This window comes from Pygoscelis adeliae, unplaced genomic scaffold, assembly GCF_000699105.1.
Source record: "Pygoscelis adeliae isolate BGI_AS28 unplaced genomic scaffold, ASM69910v1 Scaffold81, whole genome shotgun sequence".
Classification (NCBI taxonomy): domain Eukaryota; kingdom Metazoa; phylum Chordata; class Aves; order Sphenisciformes; family Spheniscidae; genus Pygoscelis; species Pygoscelis adeliae.
Genome location: NW_008824005.1, coordinates 375,213 through 390,991, shown reverse-complemented (window position 1 = coordinate 390,991; position 15,779 = coordinate 375,213). Strand labels below are relative to the sequence as shown.

The 15,779-nt window shown below is 42.3% G+C and overlaps 1 protein-coding gene across 1 annotated transcript in view; it reads right to left on the bottom strand.

The window, feature by feature from the left end:
• Positions 1–1,104: 1,104 nt before the first annotated feature.
• GAS7 (growth arrest-specific 7) overlaps positions 1,105–15,779 on the bottom strand; it is a 66,372-nt gene continuing 51,697 nt past the window's right edge. Inside the window, exons 8-13 of the mRNA XM_009325774.1 lie at positions 14,134–14,212; positions 9,973–10,101; positions 7,819–7,942; positions 5,262–5,341; positions 2,786–2,884; positions 1,105–2,050 (exon numbers count right to left, since the gene is read on the bottom strand). Of these exons, the coding sequence (XP_009324049.1) occupies positions 1,937–2,050; positions 2,786–2,884; positions 5,262–5,341; positions 7,819–7,942; positions 9,973–10,101; positions 14,134–14,212 (625 nt within the window). The 3' untranslated portion in view covers positions 1,105–1,936. The remainder of the gene's footprint in view (positions 2,051–2,785; positions 2,885–5,261; positions 5,342–7,818; positions 7,943–9,972; positions 10,102–14,133; positions 14,213–15,779) is intronic.

The window sequence follows — 15,779 nt, the reverse complement described above, 5'->3', positions numbered from 1 at the left end:
CATGTTTCATTTGTATTGCAACGGTCTTTGCAGGAACAGTGCGCTGGATGCCTACAACACCGAGAATAAAATACTAGTCACAAATTCAGAAGTGTGTAATGGAAGTGCAGTAAGGGAGGTGTGACACCAGGAACAGTGATCCTGAGCACGCAGTGGTCATGGCATTGCACCTGCCAACGTGCAAAGGTTTATAAAGGTTAATGACGCAGCACAGAAGTGGTTCTGGAGGCATTTGCAAGACAGGAACGAAATCTATACTGGTAAAGAGATGGTTGAGAAAAAGGCAACAATAGGAAAATGCAACAGAATTCAGTCTGAAATAACAAATCAGAAAAATAATCACTGCAGCAATATTAAAAATGTGTTTCAGATAAGACTTCTCTGTGTCTCAGCTTGTATTTGTAAAGGGGAATATTAATTCTCAATGATCTAATCACAGCACTTTGAGGATGGTGAACAAAAACCTAGAATAATACTATAACAAAAGAAGGATGCAATTTTGGTGCTGGGGAAAAAAGGATGGTAACAATGAGATAAAGTGGAGCATAACTGTGGATCAAATGAAACAGTATGGTTTGGGAAATTGTAGATAACAGCACAGTAAACACTGAGTAAAGGCCACAGTGGTGACAATCAAGATTTCTGCTGGATCTAAAGCAAGAATCTTAAGAATCTTGGCATTGTATGAAATGCTGAAAAATATATTAACAGCAACATTGAATAATCAATCAGAAATAACAGCAGGAGAAGAAAATGAATACCTTTTCAAAACCAGTCTCCAAACTATGTAACACTATGTGCCAAGAGCAGTGTTGAATTTTTGGTAGTTTGTGGTAAGGGTAACAAAGGAAAAACCTAAGGTTAAGAATCTGATGGTGCAGAAGTGCTGGGCACCTACATCTACATTTAATGCAATCTAGCATCACAGATTCATGGCACCTTTGAAAATCAGGCTCTAAAAAGATAAACCCCACAATTTAGCTGGACAAACTTGGTAATTAAAAATACCTAAAGGCTGTGATATTCACCTGAAGGAACCAACAAAGGGCAATTTAAATCTGGATCCCAAATAAAATGTTAGAGGACATCTTGCATAAGCAGGAAAGGTTTTGAACATCTCATTTATTCCTTGGTATATAACCTCTTTCTGTCATTGAGGGCACTCAGACAGCTAATGAGGTAGGTATAGCACACCCAAGTCTTTCCTGATAAATAACGGTGATGGTAACACTTTCAACCTTATTGATTGGTCTAGAACAGAAATCATGATGATAATGGGTTTATATATCCCTGAGAGGGAGTATAAAACAGGAAGAACAGGAGTCTTCTCCATAGATTCTGGGAGAAGGGCCATCACTTCACTGCCATGGTGGGAAAGTGCGTTTTATGAAATAAATGTATTCGCACAACATTGCTGCGAGATACGTGTGTTTTATAGATGGGGGAGCCAGAAAAGTTAATTGACTTGCCTATGGCCACGAAAGCAGTCAGTGCCAGACCTGGGATTCATGATCAGGACTTCCTTGCCTCCTACATCATGTTCAAACAGTTATCTACTTGCTGGCCAGAGGCTCACTGCATGGTTGTTCTAACATACTGTATAAAGATAGTCATGCAAGGGATGTAGCACAAAGTCACTGAAGAACAGAGCTCTCTCTGTACCAGAAAGCAGGTTTCTTCTGGAAGCTGCGTGCAATTGGGAACCTCTGGTGGGAAGCACACATCTGGTTTCTTCACCCTGGAATGTCTGGTGTTTAAGGCTTAGCACAATGAGGACCATTTTAATGACTAAATGTAACAGAGAGAGCCCGTACAGGCATAAATTACAAGGTGTCTGGTAGTGGAACAACCTTTTCCCTGTGCTCTTCTGACCCATAAAAAACAAACATTAGCCTGGTTAATTCAGTGGACTCATCACATACAACTATAGATCAGTCTATATTTCCATGTCCACAGGTCGGATATCTCCAGTTTTGTGTTCTTTTACCCACAGTTCCCTGTCTTTGGCAGGATCCACTTTCCGAAGCAACTGATCCACGAGCTCTACTGTCTAAAACGAACAAAACAAGAATCAAAATGTCAAGGGCGCATTTCAAGCAGAGACAGTCATTGCTCTGAAGTGTAGAGCAGCTATGGGCACGCCTACGTTGCATTTGCAGACAAGTGAGAACTGCGCGTACGCGAGACTCGGTGGACAACAGCCAGATCTGAATGTGAAGCCTTGCAGCAGGAAGCAGAGAAGAGTCAGACTTTAACGTCAAGCAGAGACAGGTTTCCTATGCCAGGCATTGGCCAGTCGGTCTCTGACTCCTGTCCTGCAATCTGTACCTTACACCAAATACAACCATGTACTGAGGTTGGCATTCATCCCCTGTATTTTAATATTTGAAAACTAGCCAGTTTTTTAGTAAGAAAAAAATATATACTCCCTCCCCCAACAGTGAAACTATTTACCATCTTCCTTGCAAGAATAGATGACCTCAAGGAGTAGTGCATCATGCTGGGAGAACTAATAATGGTTCATGCTGGCCAAATGTAATTCAATTCATTGTGTCTCCCCCAGCAAAAAGCTGTGATCCAGCAGTATGAAATGTAACTAGGATCAGAGAGTCTTGGAGGAGCAAGGCTGTAGGGTGGCAGTACAGTACTGCTGCAAACTAACAAGCTGACCACATACACTTTTCACGTCTCCTTTTGATACAGGTCAGTCAGATCAGGATAGGGACCGTTCTGCTCAGCTGAAGTGCAGTAAAGACCAAAGGGACCAAGCAAAAAGCAGACTTACACTTTGGTTGAACATGTCTGTCTCATGCCGCAGCTGTGTATACTGGCAAAGATGCTGCCGAATCATCTCCACCCTTTCAACTTCTAGTCTCTCAAGCTCCTGGACACGAAGAAAAACAAGTCCATATTTTTCTTGGAAGCTGAGCTTGAAGGCCCAGAGAAAGGATGACACACGAAAGGTTGCCAGTCAGTGCAATACTACCCCAGGGTCACGCTTTGGGGCTGAACTCTGTGGTTGCACATCCCTGAGATTTGCAGAGAATCTGAGACAGCAAGCAACAGAAGTCACTTCAGCCTGAGCCTAACAACAGAAAAGAAGGTTGAAACCTTTCCAAACCTGAGACAACCAAGGCAGAGAGAGGAGCTACTGTCTTCAGGGATGCTGCAAGCAAGAGGGAATCTGTTTCCTGCAAGAAGCTTTGCATGCTTTGTTGCTAGCTCCAGAAGTTACAGTGATTCCTTGGGGAAGCAGGAGACCACATTGGGGTGTATGGCTCAGAGGGCCTGACTGCCCTCGGTCTAACCAGACACCTGTAAGAGCAGTTTTATCTGTTCACCAGATGATGAGCTGGGACAAGTCTCCACCTCACTCAGCCAGCAGTAAGCAGACCGCAGCAACCCTTTAGTTGAAAAGGCAGATGATTTCCAACTTTCCTCCTGATTTCTTCTGCCTCCCTCTTCTCCTGGATTCTGACATTATACCCCAAAATCTGCATTTAGTCCCTCCTTGTCCATCTGAGCGGCAGCAGTGGAAGCAGCATGCTATGGAAGTCTGCCTTTAAAGACATATACTGTAATGGACTTTGCTGTTTCACTAGAAAGCTCTGTATTCACAGGGACATCAGTGGGGCCAAATCTTAAAAAACCTGCCTTCAGAGGGCATTTCTGGTGTCCATCATGGTGGAATGCAAACTGAGCATATACAAGCAGGCAGGCTGCTACATTGCCTTCCCTGTGCTATCTGCAATTTGTTAAACGTCTTTTGCGAAACAGATCCTTCGTTACAGCACAAAAATCTCAGGTGGTAGACTACCTGCCTGGGGAGGAAAAAGAACAAAGGAGCTATGGTATGGACAGGACTGAAATAGACTGAGCTCCTATTACTGTTGCTGGTTGATGTACTGCCCTTATGGAAAAAATGGCCCAGTTTGAACTCAGACTCCCTTACTTAGGGCACAGATGCGCAGGACCAGAATGCAGAACCCGCTGTGCTAGTGCTGGTAAGCAGGCCATACGCAGAACATGCATTGTATCTGCACCAGAAACTTCAGGGAGGAAGGTACACAAGGAAACACAAATCTTCAGACCTTGACTCTCTCGACTTTGTATTGCATATGAACTAATCTGCATCTGAGCTGATCAGATGCAGATTGTTTTTCAATTTAGATTTTATATTCATGTACACCAAGACTTACCTTCAAATGCTTCTCAGCCTGAGTTTCATAACTGACAAACCTGCTGTGCAGCCTGCAGGCTATGACGTCCCTCTTGAGCTATCTACTAGAGCACTTCTGAGTCGTACTTCTCCGGGAGCAAATATGCAGCTAACATATACCTGGCCATATTGGGACACAGTGGCACTAATGGTCAGTGTCATCTGCGTCAGTAAGAAACCACCAGTGAAGGTGAGAGAAGAATCAGATCCCTTATGTAAAGGAACAACCAACTTTTTCTCTCTTGTTCTGCTTTTGGGAAGATATCTGCCTCCTGGTTTTCCACTCACCCATCTGCCTTTATTTATTTACTGCAGTTTAAATATTGCACTGACACACTTCCAAGTGCTGAGCAATTTATTACCCTGCTTCTTATTAGGAGGAGTTTACACTTTTGTGTTTACCCAATGAGAAAAATACATGCAAAAGACACTTTCATTTCCCACTTTTGAAAGCTATTGGCTGTTATCCAAAAGGGTCCAAGGAATGACATGAGGGAGGAGCCCTAAAGCCAAAGTACAGGTATTTCAAGGAATACAGCACATCAAAGCTGTATCTTGGCATCTTGGTGACTAACCCCAAAGGTATACGCCCTTAGGGTGAATACTGTGAGCTGTGTTATCTTCAGAGAAACAGAACAATACGTAATTAAAGCATGCCTCTTCTGAGCTGGCAATATCACAAAGAAATTGTAAAGTCATAGAATACAAAAATTCATTGACGTATAAACGGATTCAGTGATTTATCACATGTTTTTCCACGTCTTCCTTGTGCGTTACTTCATCCTTCCTGGGGACAATTCCAGTGTTCTGGCCCCTAAGCAGCCCTGAAGGGGTTTAATGCCTTCTGCAAAGAAACAATTATTTCTTCCTTCCCCTAATGATATGAGTTTTTCTTAGAACTGAGAATGGGCAATACAATGGGAGATTTATCACCCAATTTTTCCCAGTGCTTTGCACTGTAACTAGCTATGCGTGACGGATGTTGTATGCTATTACAATTTTGCAATCTTATACATGCAAGATGCTACACAGAGTTACATACCAGAGTGGTGGTCACCATTTCCTCAAACCACTTGGACTGGGCTTGATTGTAAAGATCCACGCAGCGCATCAGGTCATCTCCTGAAAAGATCAAGATAGCAACACATTAGTCTTCTCTAGCCAGTGTTACGGAGCTTAGAAGGAAATTGCAGTTCAGGTTTTGCAGGCAGACACAGAGGGTTTGAAGGTCAGTCCTGGTGGAGCTGAAGGCAGTTCTGTTACATGGTATTTGTTAGGTGCAATAAAATTTCAACAAAATACATGCACTTGATGTGTGGCAAAAGATCAGGTGATTGGGGTGAGAAAGAATGAGGGGGAAAATACAAGATTTTGAAAGGAAAATATGAACATTAAGACATTTACAAAATTTACATTAACATTTACAAAATGCCCAGAACTATGAAAGCAAGTTACTTCAGTTTAAAAAAAAAAAAAAAGGTCATAGACAGGAAGTTATATCTGAAAAATAAAATAATTAAAATGGGAAATCAATAATAATGAGTTATTGAGCTGCAGGGTAGCACTGTAGGTGAGGCCGCATTCTAAGACGGGTCTGTTTAAAACGGGAGCAAAGCGTCAGGCTCAAGCTGTCTGAGATGGAGGGATGTTTATTTGCAACCTCAACCCAGTTTCACACTCATGCATTCTCCAGCCTCTGAAGATGCACGATTCCAGTCGAGCTCTGGCTTCCTCCCATGTTCAGGGCAGTAACACAATAAGCTGCGATTATTTCAATTTTTTCTTTGTTGCAGGACTCTGCTCTGACAGAGAGGGAAAGGTGGATGGAAAATCTGGAAGTCATGTCTCAGAGATTACTGCTTTCTGACTAGTAAATTCTCTTTCTTCTTTAAACGAAGCTCAGTTACGCTTTCCTTAATGGTTTGATGCCTAAGTCCAGGGCTCAAATTCATCCTGTTCTTTTAGGTGCAAAAAGGTCTTTATACATAAACTAGGGATGAATCAAGCTTGAAGAACAGGACTCCATAGACCAAACAAGTGTCAAAGAAGTAAATGCATCTGGAAGTCTCTCATGGACTTAGAACTTGGGCTGGCAACCAAACCCCATGAATAAACCAGGATTCAGGGCTTAAAGCTCGGCCATAAGCTTATCCACCCGGACAGGGGATGCCTAGTCTGACATGACAAGTCTGAACTAATGGCTCCCACACTCCAGGAGGCTCCTCAGGAGCCATCTGACTTGGGGTTATCCTCCACCCAGCCGAATGAATCTGAGCCACTGTACAGCCAGGAACATGAAAGCCATGAAACACATGAACAATCCATGGGAGCAGAAAGCAACGCCACGTATCAGTAACCAGTGGGATTGTAGAAGGGCTCTGGTCTAGAGCTCTCTAGTCCTATCATCCACTGCGGCAGGCCTCATTTCAAAGCCAGATCACTACGTGCTGCTGCTGTGCGCATCGCAAGCACCCCAGCTGGGCTTCTGGGTGGGACTACCTGCGGGGATAGGGCAAGTCCTCCCCTGCCACGCACCCTAACAGTGGCAGAAAGTGGGGGAGAGCGATGGGGAGACTCACACCAAACTCTGGGTTATGTTCATCTGATCTTCAGCTCTCCCTTGCTTGTTTAATAAATATCTATTACAATTTCTGAAGACCCAAGAGAACACAGAGAGGCTGTGAATTTGCAGACGGATAAAGAGTATCTCTCATGGAGCCTCCTGTCGCTAACATGTAGCATTTGTTTCTCCTCAAATGGTTGCCTATACACATGGTCACACTGCAAACGACTCTTCTCAGTCTCCTCAAAACACAGACAGGCTATCCTGAATTTTTAAAAGCCTCAGAACTATGAAGGACCACTCTGCCAAGGAATGGACCTATGAAGGGATGAAACATGGAAGCCCTAGTTAAAACATATTTTCAGCACAGGTACTAACAGAGCTGCACATATCAGCTTTGCAGATCTCAAGACAGTTCCTGATGGATCCTGTAGAAGTGGCTTGAGCCTCTGTAAAACATGCATAGGTCACATCAAGTAGCTGTGTCCTCAGTACAATACAGCACACACTACTATATCCTCAGTATCCCCTGAACAGAAATCATTTTAATCACTGAGTAGCAGTGGAAGAAAGACAAGAAGTTCACTTTCAAGGAAAAAGACAGTAATAGGAAGCATAATAGGCACCCACATAGTTGTGGGTGACTGTGATTTAGGAAAGAACCAAAGAAAGAACTATGATTTAAGGAAAAAACATCTTCAGCTGAGCTTCTTTAAATCTGACTTCGAAGAGTATCACAAACATTCAGTTATCTCAGCACACTTTCACAAAACAAAAGGACAATTCACCCTCCTTTTACTGTTCTCATCCCAATTATCAAAATCATCATTTTGTGACGTCTGACTTGGAAAAACTGGCCTTGCTTCTTCTGAGGATTTAACACCAAACAGATTTGTAGCACGGTTCACTTTGACTTTGTAGCTACAATATTAAAAAACAAGAAACACGTGGGTGGATGGGCAGCTGCATCCCATCTTGTTCCTGCCATCCGCGGGGCTGCGCTCGCCTCCAGATGCTGACAGACACAGGTACTCACCCGCCTGAGTGGACTTCCGTCTCGCCTTCTTAATTTCCTCTTCCGTCTTGTTGCTGATCTTCACCTCTAGCTGCTGTGTTTTCATTTCCAGATCCTTCTGTCTCTCTGTCAAGGCTTTCCGGGCCTTGGAGTAATTAAAGAAGAGTCACATGTTTTAGAGGAAAAGAGCTGCCAGCTGCTTTCAGCCATCTATGACTCCTTCATACAAGTATTTGTCAGTAAGAAGTCAGGGACTTTGCATAAAACTGGGTCCTAACTGGGATTCAAGTTCTTAGGACACCATGTGGTGTTCAAAGAAGTGTCCTACCACCCTATAGAAGTTGTCACCAACAAATCACAAAAGCATGTGAACTCTTCATAGGTTCTTAGAAAGGCACAGTACAAAAGGCATCATCAGACTTTAATGTTTCTTAGTAACTTTCGCACTACTTCTGGAAGAAAGGGGAGCTGAAGCTTCTTCCAAATGTCTTAACCAGCATCACCAAGACACCTCTTCCATTTGCTTTTCTTAGGATCTCAATTGTTGAAAGAACTTCAGGTATCTTATAAAATTTATTTTTAAGTACCTCCTGGATTCAATATACAATTATCAGAAACTCTAACAACAGGAACTTTTAGACTTATTTCAGAAAAACTAATTCAGGTTCATGACAACAGCAGTTCGTACTGCAGAAATCAAGAATCTGAGACCTGGTTACAACTGATTATTTAAATTACTTTACTTTAAAGGTCTTCAGGCTTTTGAAACCTGATTTATCAGTATCATTACTGAACTTATACAGGCAAATTAGTAAAGTGTCTTAACAAATAAACATCACTACCACATTTGCATGCTGTCACCTCATTTGCTGAGGTTGCCTAAATACATAAAATAAAAATAACTTGTTTTGCATGGACTTGTTATAAAATAGGTCACATCTGTTCTTTATCCAGTTGTAGTGTTTAAAACTAAATTTGGATGATCATATTTTGTTAGTGCCTTGCAGTTTTCTACAGCCACACCAGCCTGCAAGTTACAGTGCTCTTGAGACATTACTTGAATTTTTTCAATTTGCAGTTTTAAAGACCCTGTACTTGGTTCAGAGGGTCGCAAGAGGGAGCTGCAGGAAAGCAATCTGGTGAGAAGCTGTGTGCTTCATCAGGCACACTGCAGACACCGCTTTTCCCTTTTTTTATTCCTTCTTCTCAAGGCTATTCTAATTCATTCTTTTCAATATTCCTACTGAGGACTGTATTTCTTTGCAGGTATGACTGTGAAGAACTTACTGTTTTGCAGAAAAATGCCTTCCCTACATACATACAGTCTAATAACCTTGTGTATCCTGCAGCAATTCTGCCCCTGCGCGAACTTTCTCATGTGCACTCTGATCTTTAGTGAAAGCCCAAACAACCTTCTGGGTTGACTAAGCATGGTATTTTCCTTTCCAACTTACACCCAAGAGCAAACCGCACGAGGATACCGTTTGGCATAAGCATCTTGGCAGCCGAGGTATGGGTATTCCGTTTCCTGCCAGCTGCTGATAAGAGAGAACTTTTTGTGGGTATAACTCTCCCTAAATCACAACCTCAGCTACCTACTGGATGTTCATGTTAAAACAGCCCCTGATGCTAGGGTGCTGCTGACGTTTGCGTTTTTCAGGTGAGGATGTTTGCTGTGAGGCACAGAAAACAGGAACTGGGAGAGGGTTTGTGACTTGCCGTGCCAGGTTTGAGCTGCCTTCCTTGGCCATCTGCTTTTGGCCACTGCACGAGAGGATACTGAGCCAGGCGAGCCTTCGGCCTGACCCTGCTGCTATTCTCAGGCAAGGTTTTTTAAATTTTGAGGGAAATATACATGACTTCCAGATGCACACGAGCAAGGAGTATTTTCATCAAATGTGTTAGAAATATATTGTCCCAAATTGGGAAGGGGAGGATGAAAAAAAAAGCTAGTTCAGTAGTAATGTAATAGCCCTGGATGTAGCCAGCTTCCCAAATCTCAGCTAAGCAGCAAACCATATCAGGGGCCCGGCAAAGCATAATTAACAGCAGAAAGCACTCAGCAGAAACCTTTGTGGTTCTTTGTGGCAGAGCAGAAACTTTTAAAGGGGCAGCTGCTTTTCTGTCCAAACCAGCAGTATCTCAAAAACTCTCCAGTTTATTCTCTGCTCCCACCTTTTCAACTGCTGCGTAGCGGCTGGCCAGATGCTTCCGTAAGTCTGCAATATGGTGGTCACACTTCTTCATGTCTTTCTTAAAGTTCTCTCTGAAGTTGAGCAGGGGTTTCTCTACCTCACTCTGAAGCTGGTAATGAAAACAAAGGAAGAGATGGCAATAATGAGGAGCCGGGCAGTAATTCCTGGCTATTCTGCTGAGCAGAGCTCAGGACAGGGAGGAAACAATACACACACTGCAGCCAAAGGCAATCTCATACAGCAACACTTCTCTTCCCCAAGAGAGCTCTGAGTGAAGCTACCGCAAAACTCAGCTCTTCGCAGGACAGCTCTGTTAAGGGAGTATTTACTGAAGGGAGCAAAAGGACAGAAACCTTGTCTTCCTCTCTCCCTGTTAAATCATATCTCTCTTCTTAGAGACGTAAGATCAAACTGCAGGCAATATCCAGAGCACTACTTGAGGTGCTCTGATTCTGGCCTAACTGATGCAACTTGCTTAAAAAAACCCAAAGTACACAAACTAAAGTTGCTAACCCTGACTGCAATAAGGTGAGTCAGTGGACTGTGGTAACACATCTGCGTTTCTTGTATAGTGAAAAGAGATCCAATAAGGGCACATTTTATTTATTTCTGTCAAGTATAAGGGACCCTAAAGAGAAGCCTGAATATTTAGTTGAAACTCTTTAAATAGTGGCAAGAAACCGCTGAAATGAACTCAGGAGAGTTCAAGACTGCACATGTGACTTATCTCTTACAAGCAGGACTTGACAGTTGGTAATACTCAACTCCGTTAGAGTTTGTATCATATTGCTCTTTGGCCTTCTGATACACAGTTTTGGCATCCAGGAAGTGTGCTCTGAAGGGATACAGATATTTCACCTCCCTAGAAGCAACCAAATACTTCCTTGCTATTGTCTCTCCTGTGGGGATGCCGGACTCCATCAATGCCGGTGAGTTGGGTCCATAATCACCTAACATGGCCCACAGTGGGGCAGTATCAAATAGTCCCTGAAAGCAAGTATTTTCAACCTTTCTCCAGTGCTATTTTAATGGAGACGGAAACTTCATTCAGTCTCAGTACAGCCTTGTAATGGAAAGAGGCTACAAAGACAGCCAAGGCCCTACAGCAAACATCCTAGAGAGGTTTATTTAAGCCTAAAGCAGATGAAGACTTGTTTAGGCAGATGAAGACTGGCACCACAGTGATCTAATATGGCCTACAGCTATCTGAAGGTCAGATGCAAGGGTAACAGAGCCAAATTCTTCTTCGCAGGGCCAGGCAATGTCACACAGACAACTGAGTATTGGGAGGTTCAGGTTAAATGTAATTTAAAAAAAAAAAAAAAAATCACCAGAATGGTAGCTGGGCACTGGAACCGGTTGACCAGAGAGGTTGTGAAATCTCTGTCCTTAGATTCAAGACTCTGCTAGACAAAGACGTAGCTGATTTGATCCGCTGTGGGTGATAGCCCTGCTCTGACTGGCGGGGTTGGACTAGAAAATACTGGACAATATTTTTATGACAGTCTCATCAGGATAGCCCCCAGGCAAGCTAATAAAGACCTGTTCACAACTCTGGTCCAGCATGGTTAGATAAGCTCTCTCAAGAACAGAGGTACAAACGGATAGCTGTGCCAGGAGCATTGTCAATGCTCAACGAAACAATAACTGGAACAGAGAGAAGTTCAGGGTGGCTTCAGTGAACTCCAGAAGCAATATATTACAATTGACAGAGAGATCTGTGTCCAACAGAGTATCAAGTAGCTAAACAGTCTGCATGCCCTTCAGACTGCTCCATTAATAAATGGATTAACCTGGGTAAACAACCCAACATGAGTCAACCATCCTCAGTGGAAGAAGTGGCAACCTGACTCACCTGACATAAGTAAGCATTGCTGTGAAAACCCTTATAAAAATCCCCAGGGCCAGGGACACACCAAACAGGAGGGCATTTCACTGGTATTTCTACTTGCCTAATAGAAAGTAAAGATATTTGTTTATTTCACATGGTTTGTGTGGGACAGGAAATTCTGAGATCCTCATAAAGATGGGAAACGCATCATCAGGAGGCTCAAAATGCAAACAAGGCAACTGCTTTCTCCAGTTCTGTGTTCTGGGAATAAAAGAGGTGGACTTCTCAGTGAAGGCAGTCATCTTTCCTCTAGCATCATTATCCTGCTTGAACTTCCACCTTGCAAGAGGTACCAGAAGCTATCAAAATACTCACATGTGAATGACCCAGGCTTTTAAATGTTGCATTATAGTTGGCCATATTTATTCTTTTTTTCTTTTTTTTTTTTCTAGAAGATCTTGCTAAAAGACTTTCGAATGCATGCAATAGATGAAAAAACCATAAACTACTTTCCTAAGATGAAGAGATTTAAAGCACCAGTGTATACAGACAACTCTGATACTTACCCATCACTGTATGGGTGAGAGGTGACAAAGGGCTTGAAATCTCAAGAATTTTCCTAAAAGAAGTTACCAGGTATAGAACAGAGACCCTGTACCTCTGTACCAATATGGTAGAGTCTTAAGCAGAAAGACAGAGACATAGGGTTAACCATAGTATTAGATGCTGGAGAAACTACACAGCTGAGTTATCAGAAACCACACTTCAAAAATTCCTCTGATTTCACAAGTACTTATTTTTTCCTTTGCTCCATCAGCACCATTTCCAGAATGGCTGGTAACACTCCATCATACCCAGGACAGCCCACCATGATTTCAACTAGCACATGTGTGCATCTTCTCTTTCAGCAGAACTCACCTCCTGGAGCTCAGTGAGGGATAATCCAATAGCTGGAGAAGAGGTTCAGTGCCATGATGGCCTTCTTGAAGGATTCCCCATGTGCCTGTATCTACAGCTGCCATGCCAGTCTGTACAGGCATTAGTAGTGTAATAATATTTTATGTTCCGAGTGCCATGAGAGTGCTGTCACCTCCTCCGATCTGTTCATGACCCCCAATGTAACAGTGCCGTGAAGGACTGTCACAGAAGTTGTTCAATGCCGTCATGGCTGGCGTTTATGTTCGAATACTCTTGGTGTGCTCTGCACTGTACTGACTGCTTCATGTCAGCACTGACTGGTTTCCTTTGACTATCAACGAGAAATATAATTACTACTTCTAAGAATAACTTCTCTGATAGCAATAATCAATATGTTTAAAAGCACACTCTGTTAATAAAAGAAAGCCAGAACTAAGAACTCCCAAAGCAGGTACAGGAACAGTGGGGAGAGTTCAGAGGATGCTACAGGAGTTTCTGTGCAGGGTTTAAGGAAAAGTAAAATAATTAAAGAACCCCTGTACATTGCCTGCCTACACGCACAAATGCACTCCAGGGTGCATTTCTTCCTCCTGGAAAACAATACGAGAGGACAACGGGGAGCAAAAAGTATTTCATTAATTACAGCCCTGAAGTAGAAGTTCAAAGCAGAGCAGTGGGTTACCAAGGCAGCGGCTGGTTGCCTGAGTAACCTCTGCATAATGGCTTACAAACAGTGTAGAGCTATAATTTTCCTCCAGAACATGGCTGTTGTGCTGAGATATCTGCCACTGTATTGAACCTGATCGCCCACAGAGGTTAACATAATGTAACAGGACGCAAGAGTATGTCACATGTGGTGGAAAAAACCAGATAAATACCATAATTTGTATAAGAAATCTGCTTGGGCACCACTTGAGAGAAGATCCAAAAATAACATGAAGTGAGTTCCCAGTGCGCTTTTCAGAAAGGCTAACAATACGAAGAAGTCAGAGTCCTGGTTCTCTTCCTTCCAGACAGATACTGTAGATTCTTGTTGGGAAGGCAAATATTTTTTATTTCTTCCTCTCCAGAAGTAATCTGTACAAGCTCTAGGTAAATTTACTTGAACAGGCTCGAACTTAGAGCCCTAGGTGAATAACGTCTAGAATCAGTTTTCCTTCTTTTTTATGAAAAATTAAGGCTAGATGTGTTTTAACTTACTGAACAGGTAGATTAAATAAACTATGATTTTGGCGGGAAGAACGGATAGAGTTTCAGTAAGTTTGTTCACCAACTTATTAATTCTTCTAAATTTGTACCATATGCATGTGTATTTTCCCCTCTAACAAGCACTGAGGGAAGATCCACATCAATTACATGGCAAAAATCTTTGCAAAAGGAAGAACTATTTACCTTAGAAGAAAATTTGAGATGAACCTCTGCTTCATCAGCTAGACTCTTCTTTAGCTGAGCCCAAGCCTCTCCTAGTGTGCTGAAAGAACACAGAGCGACAATGATCAATGCTCTGTCTTCTGCACATCCTCCCAGCTAGAGTTGTCAGATAGTGTCATATAGATATGGTACAACGCTTTGTACCATATCATGCTCAGCAAAATCACGGAGAAGTGATAGCAGAAATCTAAGAAGATAACCAATCTCTGTGACCGAGGCAGAATTACACTGGCATTGTATGTAGCAGATCTTTGAAAACACTGTTCATAATGATCTCCAGTTACAGAGATGCCACAGTCCCCATAAACAAGATACTTCAGTATCTTATCCTTACCATAACAAAGATTTTCTTTTCTAATCCTTAAAATAAATCTTCACCAATGCAGTCTTCCCATTGCCTCTTCTACTTTACACCCTACCTTTGGTGAACGGATTATTCTACTTGTCCTTGGAGAAGCCTTTCAGTATTTGAAAATTAAGAGGTTTTTTTCTCCACCTTCTTTTTCCTTCAGACAAATTATTTTCTAGACGATGGCAGTTTAGGTACACGCCTCTAGACCCTCTCCAGCAGCCTAGATTCCTCTTAATGCTTCATAACCAAAACTATGCTGTCTTCCAGCAGAAGTCTTCCAGTTGCTAAACTGGTAACAGATTATTTCATATCAGGCACTTTCTTCTACATATCTCAGTATGATTGCTTTTTTAGACAACAGCGTGAAGTTGTTGACGAATAAGCTTGTGATTCACTATAGCCAGATCCTTCTCCCACAAACTGTTATGTAACTGTATCTTTCACATCCTGTGAAAGTATAAAACCTGGTACTTTGTCCTCATTGAAATGCATCTTAGTTTTTTTCAGTTCACTTCTCTAGTTTAACAAAATAATTCTGAATTGCAATCTTTTCTTCAAATTGTACACACCATCCCTCCTAGCTTTGTCTCATCTCTGACTACAGTAAACCCATTATTTATTCTATCATAAGTCATTAACAAAAGCACTGAAAAAAATCTGGACTTGGGACGAACCTTATGGGATCTCACTCCATAGCTACTTTCTGCACTTCACTTTTTGTAAGTAGCAGGTACGATTTCTTACCTAGTTTTGCACCTTAGGCTTTATTTAGGCCACATTTCTCTTGCCTGCCTACAAGAATCCCTCATTGCCAAAAGCTAAACTAAATTAAGAGCTATGATGCTGATGACTTCTGTTATTCCATCACCAGAGGAATTTAGGTTGGTTTGACACTGTTTGTTCCGTATGCATCCACAATAATTGCTCATCACCTTAGTTTTCCGCTGAGTGCTTCTAGAAGGCTTGATGGTTTATTCTACCACTTTGCACAGGTTATATAAAGGTGACTGATCTACAATTTCCCTGCTCCTTCTCTCTCTCCCTCACGCCCTTTTCGAAGATAGTCATATTTGTCCTTTCCAGGTAGCCTGAAAAATTGCCTGTCATCTGCAATTTCAAAATAATTATCTGTAATTTCTGACGTTGCTCCAATGAGTTGAGTCCTCAAGTATGGTGTTCATCACAGCTAAACAACCTGAGATTGTTTCACCTACTAAGTGCTCCCAACTCTTCTCTTTCGCTAGGCCCCCCCTCA